Source organism: Pangasianodon hypophthalmus, chromosome 5 (genome assembly GCF_027358585.1).
Source record: "Pangasianodon hypophthalmus isolate fPanHyp1 chromosome 5, fPanHyp1.pri, whole genome shotgun sequence".
NCBI lineage: Eukaryota > Metazoa > Chordata > Actinopteri > Siluriformes > Pangasiidae > Pangasianodon > Pangasianodon hypophthalmus.
In genome coordinates this window covers 32,446,922-32,459,493 of record NC_069714.1, presented here as the reverse complement: position 1 = coordinate 32,459,493, position 12,572 = coordinate 32,446,922, and the positions used below count along the sequence as shown (strand labels likewise).

The window sequence follows — 12,572 nt, the reverse complement described above, 5'->3', positions numbered from 1 at the left end:
CAATTAAATGAAATGTACTTAAAGTGAATGTCTCAAGTCTTTCTTTATTCTAATTTCAAGGCCATTCTTCTGGTGAAAACCAAAAGCACACAAAAGAAAGAAACTATTATCAAAAATGATGATCAAGAATATTGATATTTCAATGTAACTGCATGAAATGTCTGTCAATCAAGGTCAAGAAAAAAACGCACCAGTTTGTGCTTCATGTAGCACTACAATTTCAAAACTCACAGTACAGATAGTCATTCTATCTTGTACACAAAACTTAGTACAAGATAGAATGAAAATCCAATATTTCCAGGATCAATTTAAACCAATACAGCAGTAGTTCTAAAGTTTTAAAGTTCCCTGAAGTGTTCAAACACAGAACAGGTTGCACCACAGCAGTGGGCAGGCTACTGCTGCCACCTTCTTGCTTCAAGCTTTAGTCTTTTTAGTCCACACACATTTTAATAACTTACTCCAGCATCTTATTCTTTAGGGCTTGCACCTTTGGTGAAAGTCCGTGTCCATCCAAGTTGAAGAACACTTTCTGGGTGACTTCAAATATAGATTTGAGTTCTCATGGGTAGCTAAGGTTCAAGGCATAAATGAGTTTGAATAACAGCTACATTCCTCAAAGAGCTGAGAACCTCAACCCCTTCAATCACGACACCAATGTCCACAGGCTCATCCACTGTAAATCCTGCAAAACAAACGAAATATGCTTTATTTATAGGACAACAAATTTTTAAGAATAAAGTAAAGTACAGTAAATATATCAATGTGAACTAGATGATGGAAGAGAGAAACATTTGATTACAATGTACTGTGTACATGGTCCTCCTTCGAGTATACACACAGTGCTTTGAGGATGCACTCTCTTCGCATGTTTAAAATGACTAAAATAAATACAGTTCACTTAGTTAAATAAATGTTTATTTGAGTAAATGGGCATACTTTATTACTTACTCATAGACAACACAAATAATTTATTTCATGTCCACACATCTTTAGTTAGTAAGTTAAACAAGCCCCTTGGTTTATTTTTTTGAGTACAAATCAATAGAATAACCTTGTTTATCACAAGCTGTCATGTTTGGCCAGTCACGTTTGTGCCGTTGCAGAATGTTAAATGATAATGGAGATGACACAGGTGATGGTGATCATGGGAAATGTAGTTTGTTGATACTTCCCTGTACGTTTCTTTGCTGGAATTGGAATTAAACCTTTAAATGCCATTTTCCACCTTTTCACTTTTGGGGGAATTGAAAATGCTAGAATTTTACTTCTGGATGAGAAATATGCAAAAGAGAAACATTTCAGTTCAGCAAAGTTTGTAGTTTTCTCAAATATATATATACTAGAAATCGTCAAAATTTGACGATGTCAACTAATATTTGTGTTTATGGCTGATTAATCTGAATTTTAAATTTATTAATTATAACACACTTGTGTTTGGCTAAACAAAAAGTTTTCAGAGTTTTCATACTCTAGCTCTGTGCTCTCATCACACAACTTTAGTAATCACAGCTTAAATGACAATAAAACACTTCAGCTTCAAAAGAGGTGTGTGTGCGTGTGTGTGTGTGTGTGTGCGTGTGTGTGTGTGTGTGTGTGCGTGTGCACTCTGCCCCTTCTTTCCTGGATTAAACATTATTCAGATTGGATCATGTGAAAGGGAAGTTCAGGACCTCAGTTTGCGATGAGAGGAATGTAAATTTCTTTAGAAAACAAACACAGTGAGTATTTGATGTAAATACTATAAATTTACACTAGTTAAGGACATCGAGATCAGTATTTTTTTAATGAACACACTTTATTCACTCATTATTATGTGATGTTTCCCTGTGAACTGTGTGATATAGGACTGCATTTAAGCCAGTGATTTCAGAGTGAAGTGAATCAATCTCTCTCTCTCTCTCTCTCTCTCTCTATGTGGTGTGTGTGTGCGTGTGTGTGTGTGTGGGGGGGGGGTTTTAAGCTGTAATCTGCAGGACGAAACAGCCAAAATGAGTATCTCTGGGGACCAGGACATAAAGATGTTCGAGCTGTGGGAGAGGAACATGTCTTGGAGTAAAGTGTAAGTGCTCTCATATTCACCAACATTAAAAGATCACAGTTCATTATGTGTGACTAGAGAACAGAGCAGCTCCGTAAACACAGAGATTTGATCTGCTAATAATTACTGACATTGCACAACTAAGCAAAACACTTAACTTCAAGCTATTCCAGAGCTGCTCTAGCTGTAGGTAGCTTTGGACAAAAGCTTTAGCTCCATGTTAAAGAGGCATGTATAACGATGAAGATCACAGAAATATTTCCTCAAGCTGTGTTTCATTTTGATTCACAGTAAGAGATCAAATTCATCTGAACCCAGCTGTGTGTCCATGAAGAGCGACTGGTCACAGGATCCTCCAGCAAACTTCAGAGACCGAGGCTGTTCTACTGACCTAAGGTAAAGATGATTTAGGGAATGTGGCAGAAAAAAGCCACTTAGTCCCACAAGTGGCATAAAGAGATATAAAATAAGATTCAGTTGTGTTTTATTAGTTGCCACTGGTCTTTTTAAGAAAATTTATATTTAATATTCATTTATAATACTCATTATTATACTCATTTATAATTTACAATTCTTGATATTTGGTGCAAACAACTGCATCTTAGTTTGATGGAAGGTAAGAAATCAGCTTCACCTGAACCCAGCTGTGTGTCCATGAAGAGCGACTGGTCACAGGATCCTCCAGCAAACTTCAGTGATAGAGACTGCTCCACTGAATTACGGTCAGTATAGTGGAAAGTTCTGGTGAAATGGTCCTCACTCACAGTTCCATCTGATTTACACTTAATCAGGTCATTCTGTGTTCCTGAGCTCATAACTACAGGAAGTAGGGGTGCTGTCGGTGCTGTCGGTGCTGCAGTACCACTGTCCGAGAGAATATTGCTTATTAAAAATTAGCTAATTAAATAAAATTGCAAAAAGGTAACATAAAGCCATTAATGAGAGCAACAGTTTGTTGCTATAAAAAATACAATGGTTTGTTGACAAATGTTTGTATCTAGTCACATCTAGATTGTATCTAGTGACATACAGTAGCAAAGTATGCATTTTCATGGCAATATTTTTGACCTCTAACCAAGAGCGAAAGGCCACATTCGGAATCCTGTGAATCATGTAGTAAGAAAACATTTTCATTTTTAATGCTGCTGTTGCAGCGTGGATTTTGTTTGAAGATTGGGCTTCGGCTATATGTTTTAGTGTGGTGTTTATGGCTTATGGTGAATTTGGAGGATCGGTGCTTTATATTATGCCTTGGTTCACACTGTGGTGTATTTTTGTTTTTACCTAATAGCCTATTAATGTCTGATCAGTTTAATAAACTTTTAAAATGTGTATGTGTGTAAGTCTCCTCAAGCACATCCTATAGACTGTCACTGAGGTTAAGGTCAGAGGTGCCAATTCATGTGTAAAAATTATAATTTATGCTCTCATCTTTTAAGATTAAAAGAACTGTTGCCAAACATATAACATGCTAGAAACATTATAATCACTCTAATAATGATCCATTCATAGACTCATGTATTTGCCTATTAAAAGCTAAACAGCGATTTTTTTTTGGCCAGGCAGTGTACTTTCAAAAACATGTTATGAGCCAAGTACTTCATTTTTGTATTCTGGATACATACTGCCATTTCTTTACACTTCAGCTGTAAATATTCTGAAATATTGAATTATGAAATATTCATTTGAATGTATGGTAACATGATAGTGTTAAATGTTTAGCTACGTATTTAGTTATTGATGTTTAATGTTTTATTTTGCCAAAGGGTGCTAAGAGACAAATCAAAAGTCACCTACAGAAATCATGTGGAGTCCATATTCAAGGTATGTGTGTGTGTGTGTGTGTGTGTGTGAGAGAGAGAGAGAGAGAGAGAGAGAGAGAGAGAGAGAGAGAGAATATTGTGTTAACAGATGTCTTTATCCAGCGTGACTTACAAAAGTGCTTTTTAGCATCTATCAAATACATATAAATCTAAGTCTGGATTTCTGTAAAGCTGCTTTGTAACAGTGTCTGTTGTTATATAAATAATAGTGAACTGAACTGAATTGAATTGAATTGAATATCCTCATGCAAGTTCACTAGGTCAGGGACTAAGTGTACCATCACTCTAAAAACACAGTTGGGCAGTTGGGGAGGTTAATTTAGTATGAAAAAAAGCATAAGAAAATAAAAATAGATAAAGAAAGTGCTTGGTGAAAAGGTAGGTCTTTAGTCTTTATTTGAAGACAGACAGTTTCTCAGCTCTTTGGACAGCCAGTGGGCCTTCATTCCACCACCTGGGTACCAGGACAGAGAAAGGTCTTGATGCATGTTTTCCTTGTTCCTTGAGAGGTGATGGGTCCAGCTGAGCCATGATAGAGGCTCAGTCTACTATTGGGCAGTGGATGTTAAAATCAACATAATCAGTTTGCAAGTTATAGCATATAACTATTATGACTGTCTTAGTTATAGACCTTACCTACATATCAAGTGTAATTTCTTGGTCACAGAATGAGTTAACTTCTTGGAAACCATGCTGTGTATCTTCTTGGATGTCACTGCCTTGGTTGGCCACTATCTGTCACCCCTAATATCACAATCACGTGGAAGTGTTCAACAAGAAAAACCTATCCCTGTTACCACCTCATCTCCTCTAGGATTTTGCTATAGAACTCCTAGATTGGACTGCCCCTCCTATATGGAAGGTTTACCAGTTATTAGTTCGGGAAAACCTAGGCATAGTAGAGTATATAGATGAAGTGTAGAAACTAGGCATTATCCTGCCTTATACTTCATCTATATAATTTTTTGTTGAAAAAAGGGATGGGGGACTTTGTCCCTGAATTAACTATTGTGGACCAAAAAATTTTCTACCCCATTCCCCTAGTACCTGTAGCCTTCGAATAGCTACAATTTACACAAAACTGGACTTGAGAATTATCTACAACTTAACTAGAATGCAGGAATGTGTTGAATTTAAAAAATGGCCTTCAGTACCACCCTTGGGTACTAGGAAAATTTGGCTACTTCTATAATTAAGGCTTCAACCAACTGACTGATCTACAGAGGCAGATAAAGCTTGTACCTCACTGAAAACATACCAAAGATTTACCACAGGCAGTATCCTTAATCATCCAGATCTCTAATTACTGTTGATTTTAGAGATGGATGCAGGGATGTAAAGAAATATTTATTTTTAAAATTAGCTATGATCCACAAGCTAACAGACAAGTGGAACAACTAATTCAGGAGTGAGATCACTTCCTAAGGAGCTACTGTAGTGAGAGGCAAGAAAACTGGGTGAAATTCCTCTCATGGCAGAATAATCCCAAACATCTCTAATTCATTCCTCTACAAACCTAGCCCCATTTCTAGTATGTTCTATGCTGGCAGGCTGTCTGTTTTTCAATTAACACCTGTTCAAACCAATACTTAAGCAGTAGATGAATGAATGTTTTGGGCCAGTAAAGAGGCTTAGCATGTGGATTATGTCAGCAATCAGTGTGCAGTCTGGTACCAGAAAAACCCATGTCATCCTCCATACGTGATCATTGATGGGTCTGCAGCTTATGTAGTAAGAGGTCAGACTCAGAACAGGTCAATTAGATTACTTCAGTGACTGGGAAGGGTGTGGCCTTGAAGGACAATCCTGAATCCCACTCCTGTTTACTAAACTGATATATATGTTTGATTCTGATTTTTGTTGCTATTTGTATCAGACTCTGCAATTGGAGCCAAATGTGTCTGCGAAGACTTCAATTCAATTCAATTCAATTTTATTTGTATAGCACTTTTAACAATGGACATTGTCACAAAGCAGCTTTACAGAAATAAATGGATTGACAAAAAAATATATTGTAAATATGTGAATTTATCCCTAATGAGCAAGCCAGAGGTGACGGTGGCAAAGAAAAACTCCCTGAGATGATATGAGGAAGAAACCTTGAGAGGAACCAGACTCAAAAGGGAACCCTCATCTGGGTGCAACGGATAGTGCGATTATAAATCATTCCCTTCTATTATTGTGTACTATATGGACAAATAGTGCAATTGTGCAACAAATAAATTCATCACAGTTTTTGCAAGAAGTCCGGCTGGTTAAAATCTATCCACTGTCCACTGATGGAGTCCTGAGTACAAAGGTGTTCGTGGCAACTGCAGCACCAAAGCCATTACAGCAATCGCAGTCCCAAGCCATTACAGTACAGTACAGTACAGTACAGTGCAGCTCCCCATATGAGATCCCCAAGCCATCTCCACAGCCCCCAGGTGGCATTATCCCCAGCAAACCAAACAGTTCTTCAGGCAGTCCATATGGGGCCATCCCCAGCAGCAGCGAGCGAACTCAACCGATGAGAACTCCAACCAGAAGTAGGGCATCAGGATGGGTCAGGCAGCGAGGAGGAGCAGAAGGGGTCAGGATCACTGGCATCTCAGAAGTAGCATGTGTAGCTCGACAGAGAGTGAGGGAGAGAGAGAAATGGAGAGAAAGGAAGAGATTGTTAGGTGAGCTTTTGTCCTGTAATGGTTAAGCACGATGTACTTTGCATGCAGAGTGCAAGCAGGGACTCCGGCAAGACTAGCTGTGATAGCATAACTAAGAGGGAGAGCCAGAAGCTAACACAGACATGAGGGAGCCCTGGAACATAAATCAGCAGCCACTCCACCGTCGACAAACCTGAGTGAAGGCGTGAGAGTGGGGGGGCGACAGCATCCAAACATCCCAGTTCACCACAACACTCTATGCCTGTGAATCCTCCAGATCTGCTCCTGTACCTAAGAAAAAACTATTCACAAAAGGCTTGACTAAACAAATATGTTTTCAGCCGAGACTTAAACACTGAGACTGTGTCTGAGCCCCGAACACTAAGTGGAAGGCTGTTCCATAACTGTGGGGCTTTGTAAGAGAAAGCTCTACCCCCAGCTGTAGCCCGCATTATTCGAGGTACCAACAAATAGCCTGCACTTTTTGATCTAAGTAGGTGTGACGGATCATAAAAGTTCGCTCAGGTACTGTGGCGCGAGACCATTTAGTGCTTTATAGGTCAATAGTAGTATTTTATAATCAGTGCGAAATTTGATTGGGAGCCAATGCAGTGTGGTAAGATTGGGGTGATGTGCTCATATCTTCTGATTCTAGTAAGGACTCTCGCTTCTGCATTCTGGACTAACTGGAGCTTGTTTATGCATCTACTGGAGACTTGTTATTGTGTTGTGTTTATATACGTTTGTGATTTTTTTTGTGATTATCTCACAATATTTTTTTTAGAAGCTGGAAATCAAAATCATCACAATGTTAAAGAATGAGGTGAAGAGATTTAAGGAGCTCCTGATTCCGGATTACTCCGAATGCTCTGTGATGGAAGAGGAGGATAAGGAGGGTCAGAACGATGTCAGAGAAGGAGCGCTGAAGATCACACTGCATGTCCTAAAAAACATGAACCAGATAGATCTCGCTGATACATTAAAAACCAGTAGGAACTCATAGAATTGTTCCATCACATTAATTTTAGAAGAAGGACGTTGGTCCATAATTATCATACTCACTCAGTTAAGGGTAATGCTCAAAAAATAATAATGTACACAGTTATATAAACATCTGGAACCTGATATTATATTAGTACTCTGACAGTAAATCAGATAAATATGGGCTTCTGGGTCTGAACATGTCAATAGCTGATAGTGATGATCATAGAGATAAGTATTGAATTACATTTGTAATCTGTAATCCTGTAAGAAAGTATTATTGTATTCTTCTCTTTATTAGAGCTCTTACCTACATATCAAGAAAAACACAAATTCAAATTGAGGAAGAAATTTAAAAGAATTAATGAAGGAATCTCACAGCATGAAACCTCCACACTGCTGAATGAGATCTACACAGATCTCTACATCACAGAGGGTTGGAGTGGAGACGTCAATAATGAACATGAGGTGAGACAGATTGAGACAGCGTCCAGGAGACCAGCAACACAGGAGACACCCATCAAATGTAATGAGCTCTTTAAAGACAAGTCCATCAGAACTGTGCTGACTAAAGGAGTTGCTGGAATTGGAAAAACAGTCTCTGTGCAGAAGTTCATTCTGGACTGGGCTGAAGGAAAAGCAAATCAGGACATCTTTTTCATGTTTCCACTTCCCTTTAGAGAGCTGAATCTGATGAAGCAGAAAAATCTCAGTCTGATGAATCTTCTTCATCACTTTTTCCCAGAAATTAAAGAATTAACATCAATGGACTGTGACTCCTACAAAGTGGTGTTGATCTTTGATGGTCTGGATGAGTGTCGACTTCCTCTAAATTTCCAGAACAATGAGAGATTGTGTGATGTGACAGAGTCAGCCTCAGTGGATGTGATGCTGACAAACCTCATCAAGGGGAATCTGCTTCCCTCTGCTCTCCTCTGGATAACCTCTCGACCAGGAGCAGCCAATCAGATCCCTCCTGAGTGTGTAGACCAGGTAACAGAGGTACGAGGGTTCAGTGATCCTCAGAAAGAGGAGTACTTCAGGAAGAGGATCAGTGATCAGAGCCTGGCCAATAATATCGTCACACACATGAAGTCTTCAAGAAGCCTCTACATCATGTGCCACATCCCAGTCTTCTGCTGGATCTCAGCCACTGTTCTAGAGAGAATGTTGTGTGAAGCGGAGAGTGGAGAGATCCCCAAGACTCTGACTCAAATGTTCACACACTTCCTGATCTTTCAGATCAAACACAGGGACCAAAAGTACCATCAGAAGTGTGACTCTGATCCTCAGCAGACCAGAGAGAGTATCCTGGCTCTGGGAAAACTGGCTTTCCAACAGCTGGAGAAAGGAAACCTGATCTTCTATGAGGAAGACCTGAGAGAGTGTGGCATTGATGTCAGAGAAGCTTCAGTGTACTCAGGAGTGTGTACCCAAATCTTCAGAGAGGAGTTTGGGCTTCACCTGGGGAAGGTGTTCAGCTTTGTACATCTGAGTGTTCAGGAGTTTCTGGCTGCTTTATACGCATTTATTTCCTTTGTCTTGAAAAAGAGAAATGTGTTTGTGGAGCAAAGCACTGGACATTTTAATCTCTTCAGGAATCCAAACATGTCTGATTTCCTCAGGAGTGCAGTGGACAAGGCCTTACAGAGTGAGAATGGACACCTGGACCTGTTCCTCCGTTTCCTTCTGGGTCTCTCACTGGAGTCCAATCAGACTCTCTTACAAGACCTACTGCCTCAGACAAGAAGCAGCTCTCAAAGCAAACAGAAAACAGTCGAGTATATCAAGAAGATGATCAGGGAGAATCCATCTCCAGAGAAATCCATCAATCTGTTCCACTGTCTGAATGAACTGAATGATCGTTCTCTAGTGCAAGAAGTACAACATTACCTGAACAGAACAGATAACAGTCGTCTCAGTGGAGTCAGACTCTCTCCTGCTCAGTGGTCCGCTCTGGTGTTTGTAATTCTGAACTCAGAAGAAGAGCTGGATGTATTTGATTTGAGTAAATATGACAGATCAGATGAGTGTCTTCTGAGGCTGCTGCCAGTTGTTAAAGCCTCCAGAAAAGCTGTGTGAGTATTTTTATTTATACATTTTTACTGCAGTGTTTATTTTATTGTAGTAATTTGTCAGAAGTGAGGCTTGTGATGGATGCAAATGCAGGTTTTTTTGATGAACACAAACAGTAAACAATCCAAAGGGCACATCCAAAAAATGTGTTCAAAAACGCGTGAAAAGTCAGGTGAATGTAAAACACGGTAAATACCAGAATTCAGTTCAATACAATTTTATTTGTGTAGCCCTTTAACAATGGACATTGTCACAAAGCAGCTTTACAGAAGTAAATACATTCAAATTAAATTAAATCAAAATATTTTGTAAATGTCGGAATTTATCCCTAATGAGCAAGCCATAGCCCACAGTGGTGAGGAAAACATTTTTACACAAATTACAACAGTACAACATGCTTCATAGTAAATTCAACCACAAGTAAGATCTAAAAAAAAAATAGTGCAGGGCAAATTAAGAACCATTAATACTTGTCAATACTCATTACTACAATTCAGGTTACAGATATGAATAGCTTCTGGCACAAAAGTAGACTTATATCGATTGGTCATACACTTAATACTTCTAAGCCGCATTCCAGAAGGCATTACCTCAAAATGCTTGTACAATGGATTCATGTCATCAATCATGATACTCCGAACTTTCCTTATCACTTGTTGCTCATAAAATTCATTTAGGCTCCGCAGTGGCATACCAATAATTTTTGAACAAGTCTTAACTATGGTCTGGAAGTGATTCTTATTCTTTAGAGAAAGTGATGAAAATCAACATAAAAATGAAAAACTCAAAATGCTCTCAATAAAAGTATTATAAAATACACTCAGTATAGGTTTTTGTACACAGAAAGAATTCAATTTCCTTAAAGCAAACATTCTTTGATGAACCTTTTTTAATAATAACCTCTGTGTTCTGCTGAAACTTTAAAGTCGTATCAAAAACAGTTCCAAGATATTTGCACTCCTCTACTCTATCAACCTCTTTACCCTGAATAAGAGCTGGTTGCACCCTTGGAGCATTTTTTCTAAAATCAATCAACATCTCCTTTATTTTTGTTATATTTAATCTCAACTCTACGTCATTGCACCATGTAGTAAACTTAAGAAGTGCAAGACTATCATCATCCTTTAAGCTTGATAACAAGGATAGGAGAACTGTATCATCTGCATATTTAACAACATAATTATCCTCATAACTTTAACACTCATTTGTATAGAGGATAAAAAGAATTGACAACAATACACACCCCTGTGGAGTCCCGATAGACGTACTAAGTGTATCTGACAAAACTCCTTTCATCCTAACCCTTTGCTGTCTACTAATTATAAAATCCAAGATCCATAAAACCAGCCCATGATTGACATTAAACTCATTCACAAGTTTATTAACTAAGATAATTGGATTCATTGTATTAAATGCTGAGGAAAAGTCAGCAAATAATAGTCTGGCAAATGATCCCCCAAATGTTGATGTAAAGTGTTCAGAAGAAAGAGTTTTGCATCATCCACACCTCTTTTAGTGCGATAAGCAAACTGTAAGGGGTCTAATTTCTCATCACAGACTTTCATAAGCTGTAACTTAACTTCCCTTTCCAGAGCTTTCATAACTAATGAGGTTAAGGCAATGGGCCGATAATCATTAAAAGAATGTGACTTCTCTCGCTTCGGGATGGGTACTACAATAGAGGCTTTCCATAACTGAGGAACTATGGCTTGATCCAGTGAGGCTTGAAACAATGTGTAAAACACACCACTGAGCTGCTCTGCACAGTGGTTAAGGGTTCTACCACATATACCATCGGGTCCGGGAGCTTTATTAAAAGGTATAGACTTCAGCTGTTTAATTATATTAGGGAGACACAGTTTCATATGGGACTCAATGTCTGTTTAAACTCTTCAAGTGCAGCACTTAAATCATGTTTTTCAAAATGCATAAAGAACAAGTTCAAGTCATTGGCTAAGGAGTTCATATCATTTTTTCATATTAAGAATATTTTTAAGCTCTTTGGTTACCCATGGCTTGGTGTTCGGAAATACTGTCAAGCTTTTTGTAGGAATAATAATAGAATCAAAACAAAAATCAATATAACTGGAAACCACCCAAACCTGATCATTCAAATCAAATCAAGTCCCAGTCAGTACTTTCAAAGCAACTTTGCAGTTCTTTTATGCTAGAGACAGTCCAGTTCTTTATGATCTTTTCCTCTCTTTCCTCACACTTTACCACTGGCGTGTAGGTTGAGGCAAAGAATACTGTATTATGATCAGCCATTCCAATTGGCAGTAAAGGCATCAACTTATAGGCATCTTTGATCGGGCCATGACACTTGTCCAAAGTCCTATTCGCCCAAGTTGCACATGTAACGTATTGAAAATATCCTTTTAAAACATTATCCATATAACACTGATTAAAATCACCTAAGATGAATTTAGGAGAATCAGGAGCAGTGGCGTCTAATTTATGCAGTTTTCATCACCACATCTATGGTTGAGTCCAGTTTAGCACGAGGATGAATGTACACAACAAGAAAGTATAATTGAGGAAACTCACATGGTAAATAAAATGGTCGGGTAGAGAGAACAAGCATTTCGATGACCATAAAGCATATTTTGTCCCGCACAATTACGTTATTGCACCAACTCTCCCTAGTGTACACACACACTCCACCTCCATGCCTTTTTCCAGGAGCATCTTTATCTCTATCCAAATGAACCTGTCCGGAAAAGCCACTTATCCACAGGCTATCATCATCCACAGAATCATCCAACCATGTCTCAGTCATCACTATCATGTGTGCATTCCTGTACTCATGTAGAAAGGCCACATTCCCTTGTACTTCATCCATCTTGTGACGAAGAGAATAGACATTACGCAGTATAATTACATACATTACATTACATATACATTTGTGGAGAAACCTCGCTGTAGTTCTACAGGGATATCCCATGAAGGGTCCACTGAACCAGCAGCTGAGTGTAGACTCAGGATAAATTCCCTGGAGATCATTAATGT

At 38.6% G+C, this 12,572-nt stretch overlaps 1 protein-coding gene across 1 annotated transcript in view; it reads left to right on the top strand.

Annotated features, from left to right (window-relative positions):
- Positions 1-1,635: 1,635 nt before the first annotated feature.
- LOC113531127 (NACHT, LRR and PYD domains-containing protein 12-like) overlaps positions 1,636-12,572 on the top strand; it is a 31,860-nt gene continuing 20,923 nt past the window's right edge. The window contains exons 1-7 of the mRNA XM_034304694.2: positions 1,636-1,721; positions 1,964-2,062; positions 2,333-2,437; positions 2,647-2,763; positions 3,808-3,865; positions 7,291-7,495; positions 7,789-9,565. Of these exons, the coding sequence (XP_034160585.2) occupies positions 1,992-2,062; positions 2,333-2,437; positions 2,647-2,763; positions 3,808-3,865; positions 7,291-7,495; positions 7,789-9,565 (2,333 nt within the window). The 5' untranslated portion in view covers positions 1,636-1,721; positions 1,964-1,991. The remainder of the gene's footprint in view (positions 1,722-1,963; positions 2,063-2,332; positions 2,438-2,646; positions 2,764-3,807; positions 3,866-7,290; positions 7,496-7,788; positions 9,566-12,572) is intronic.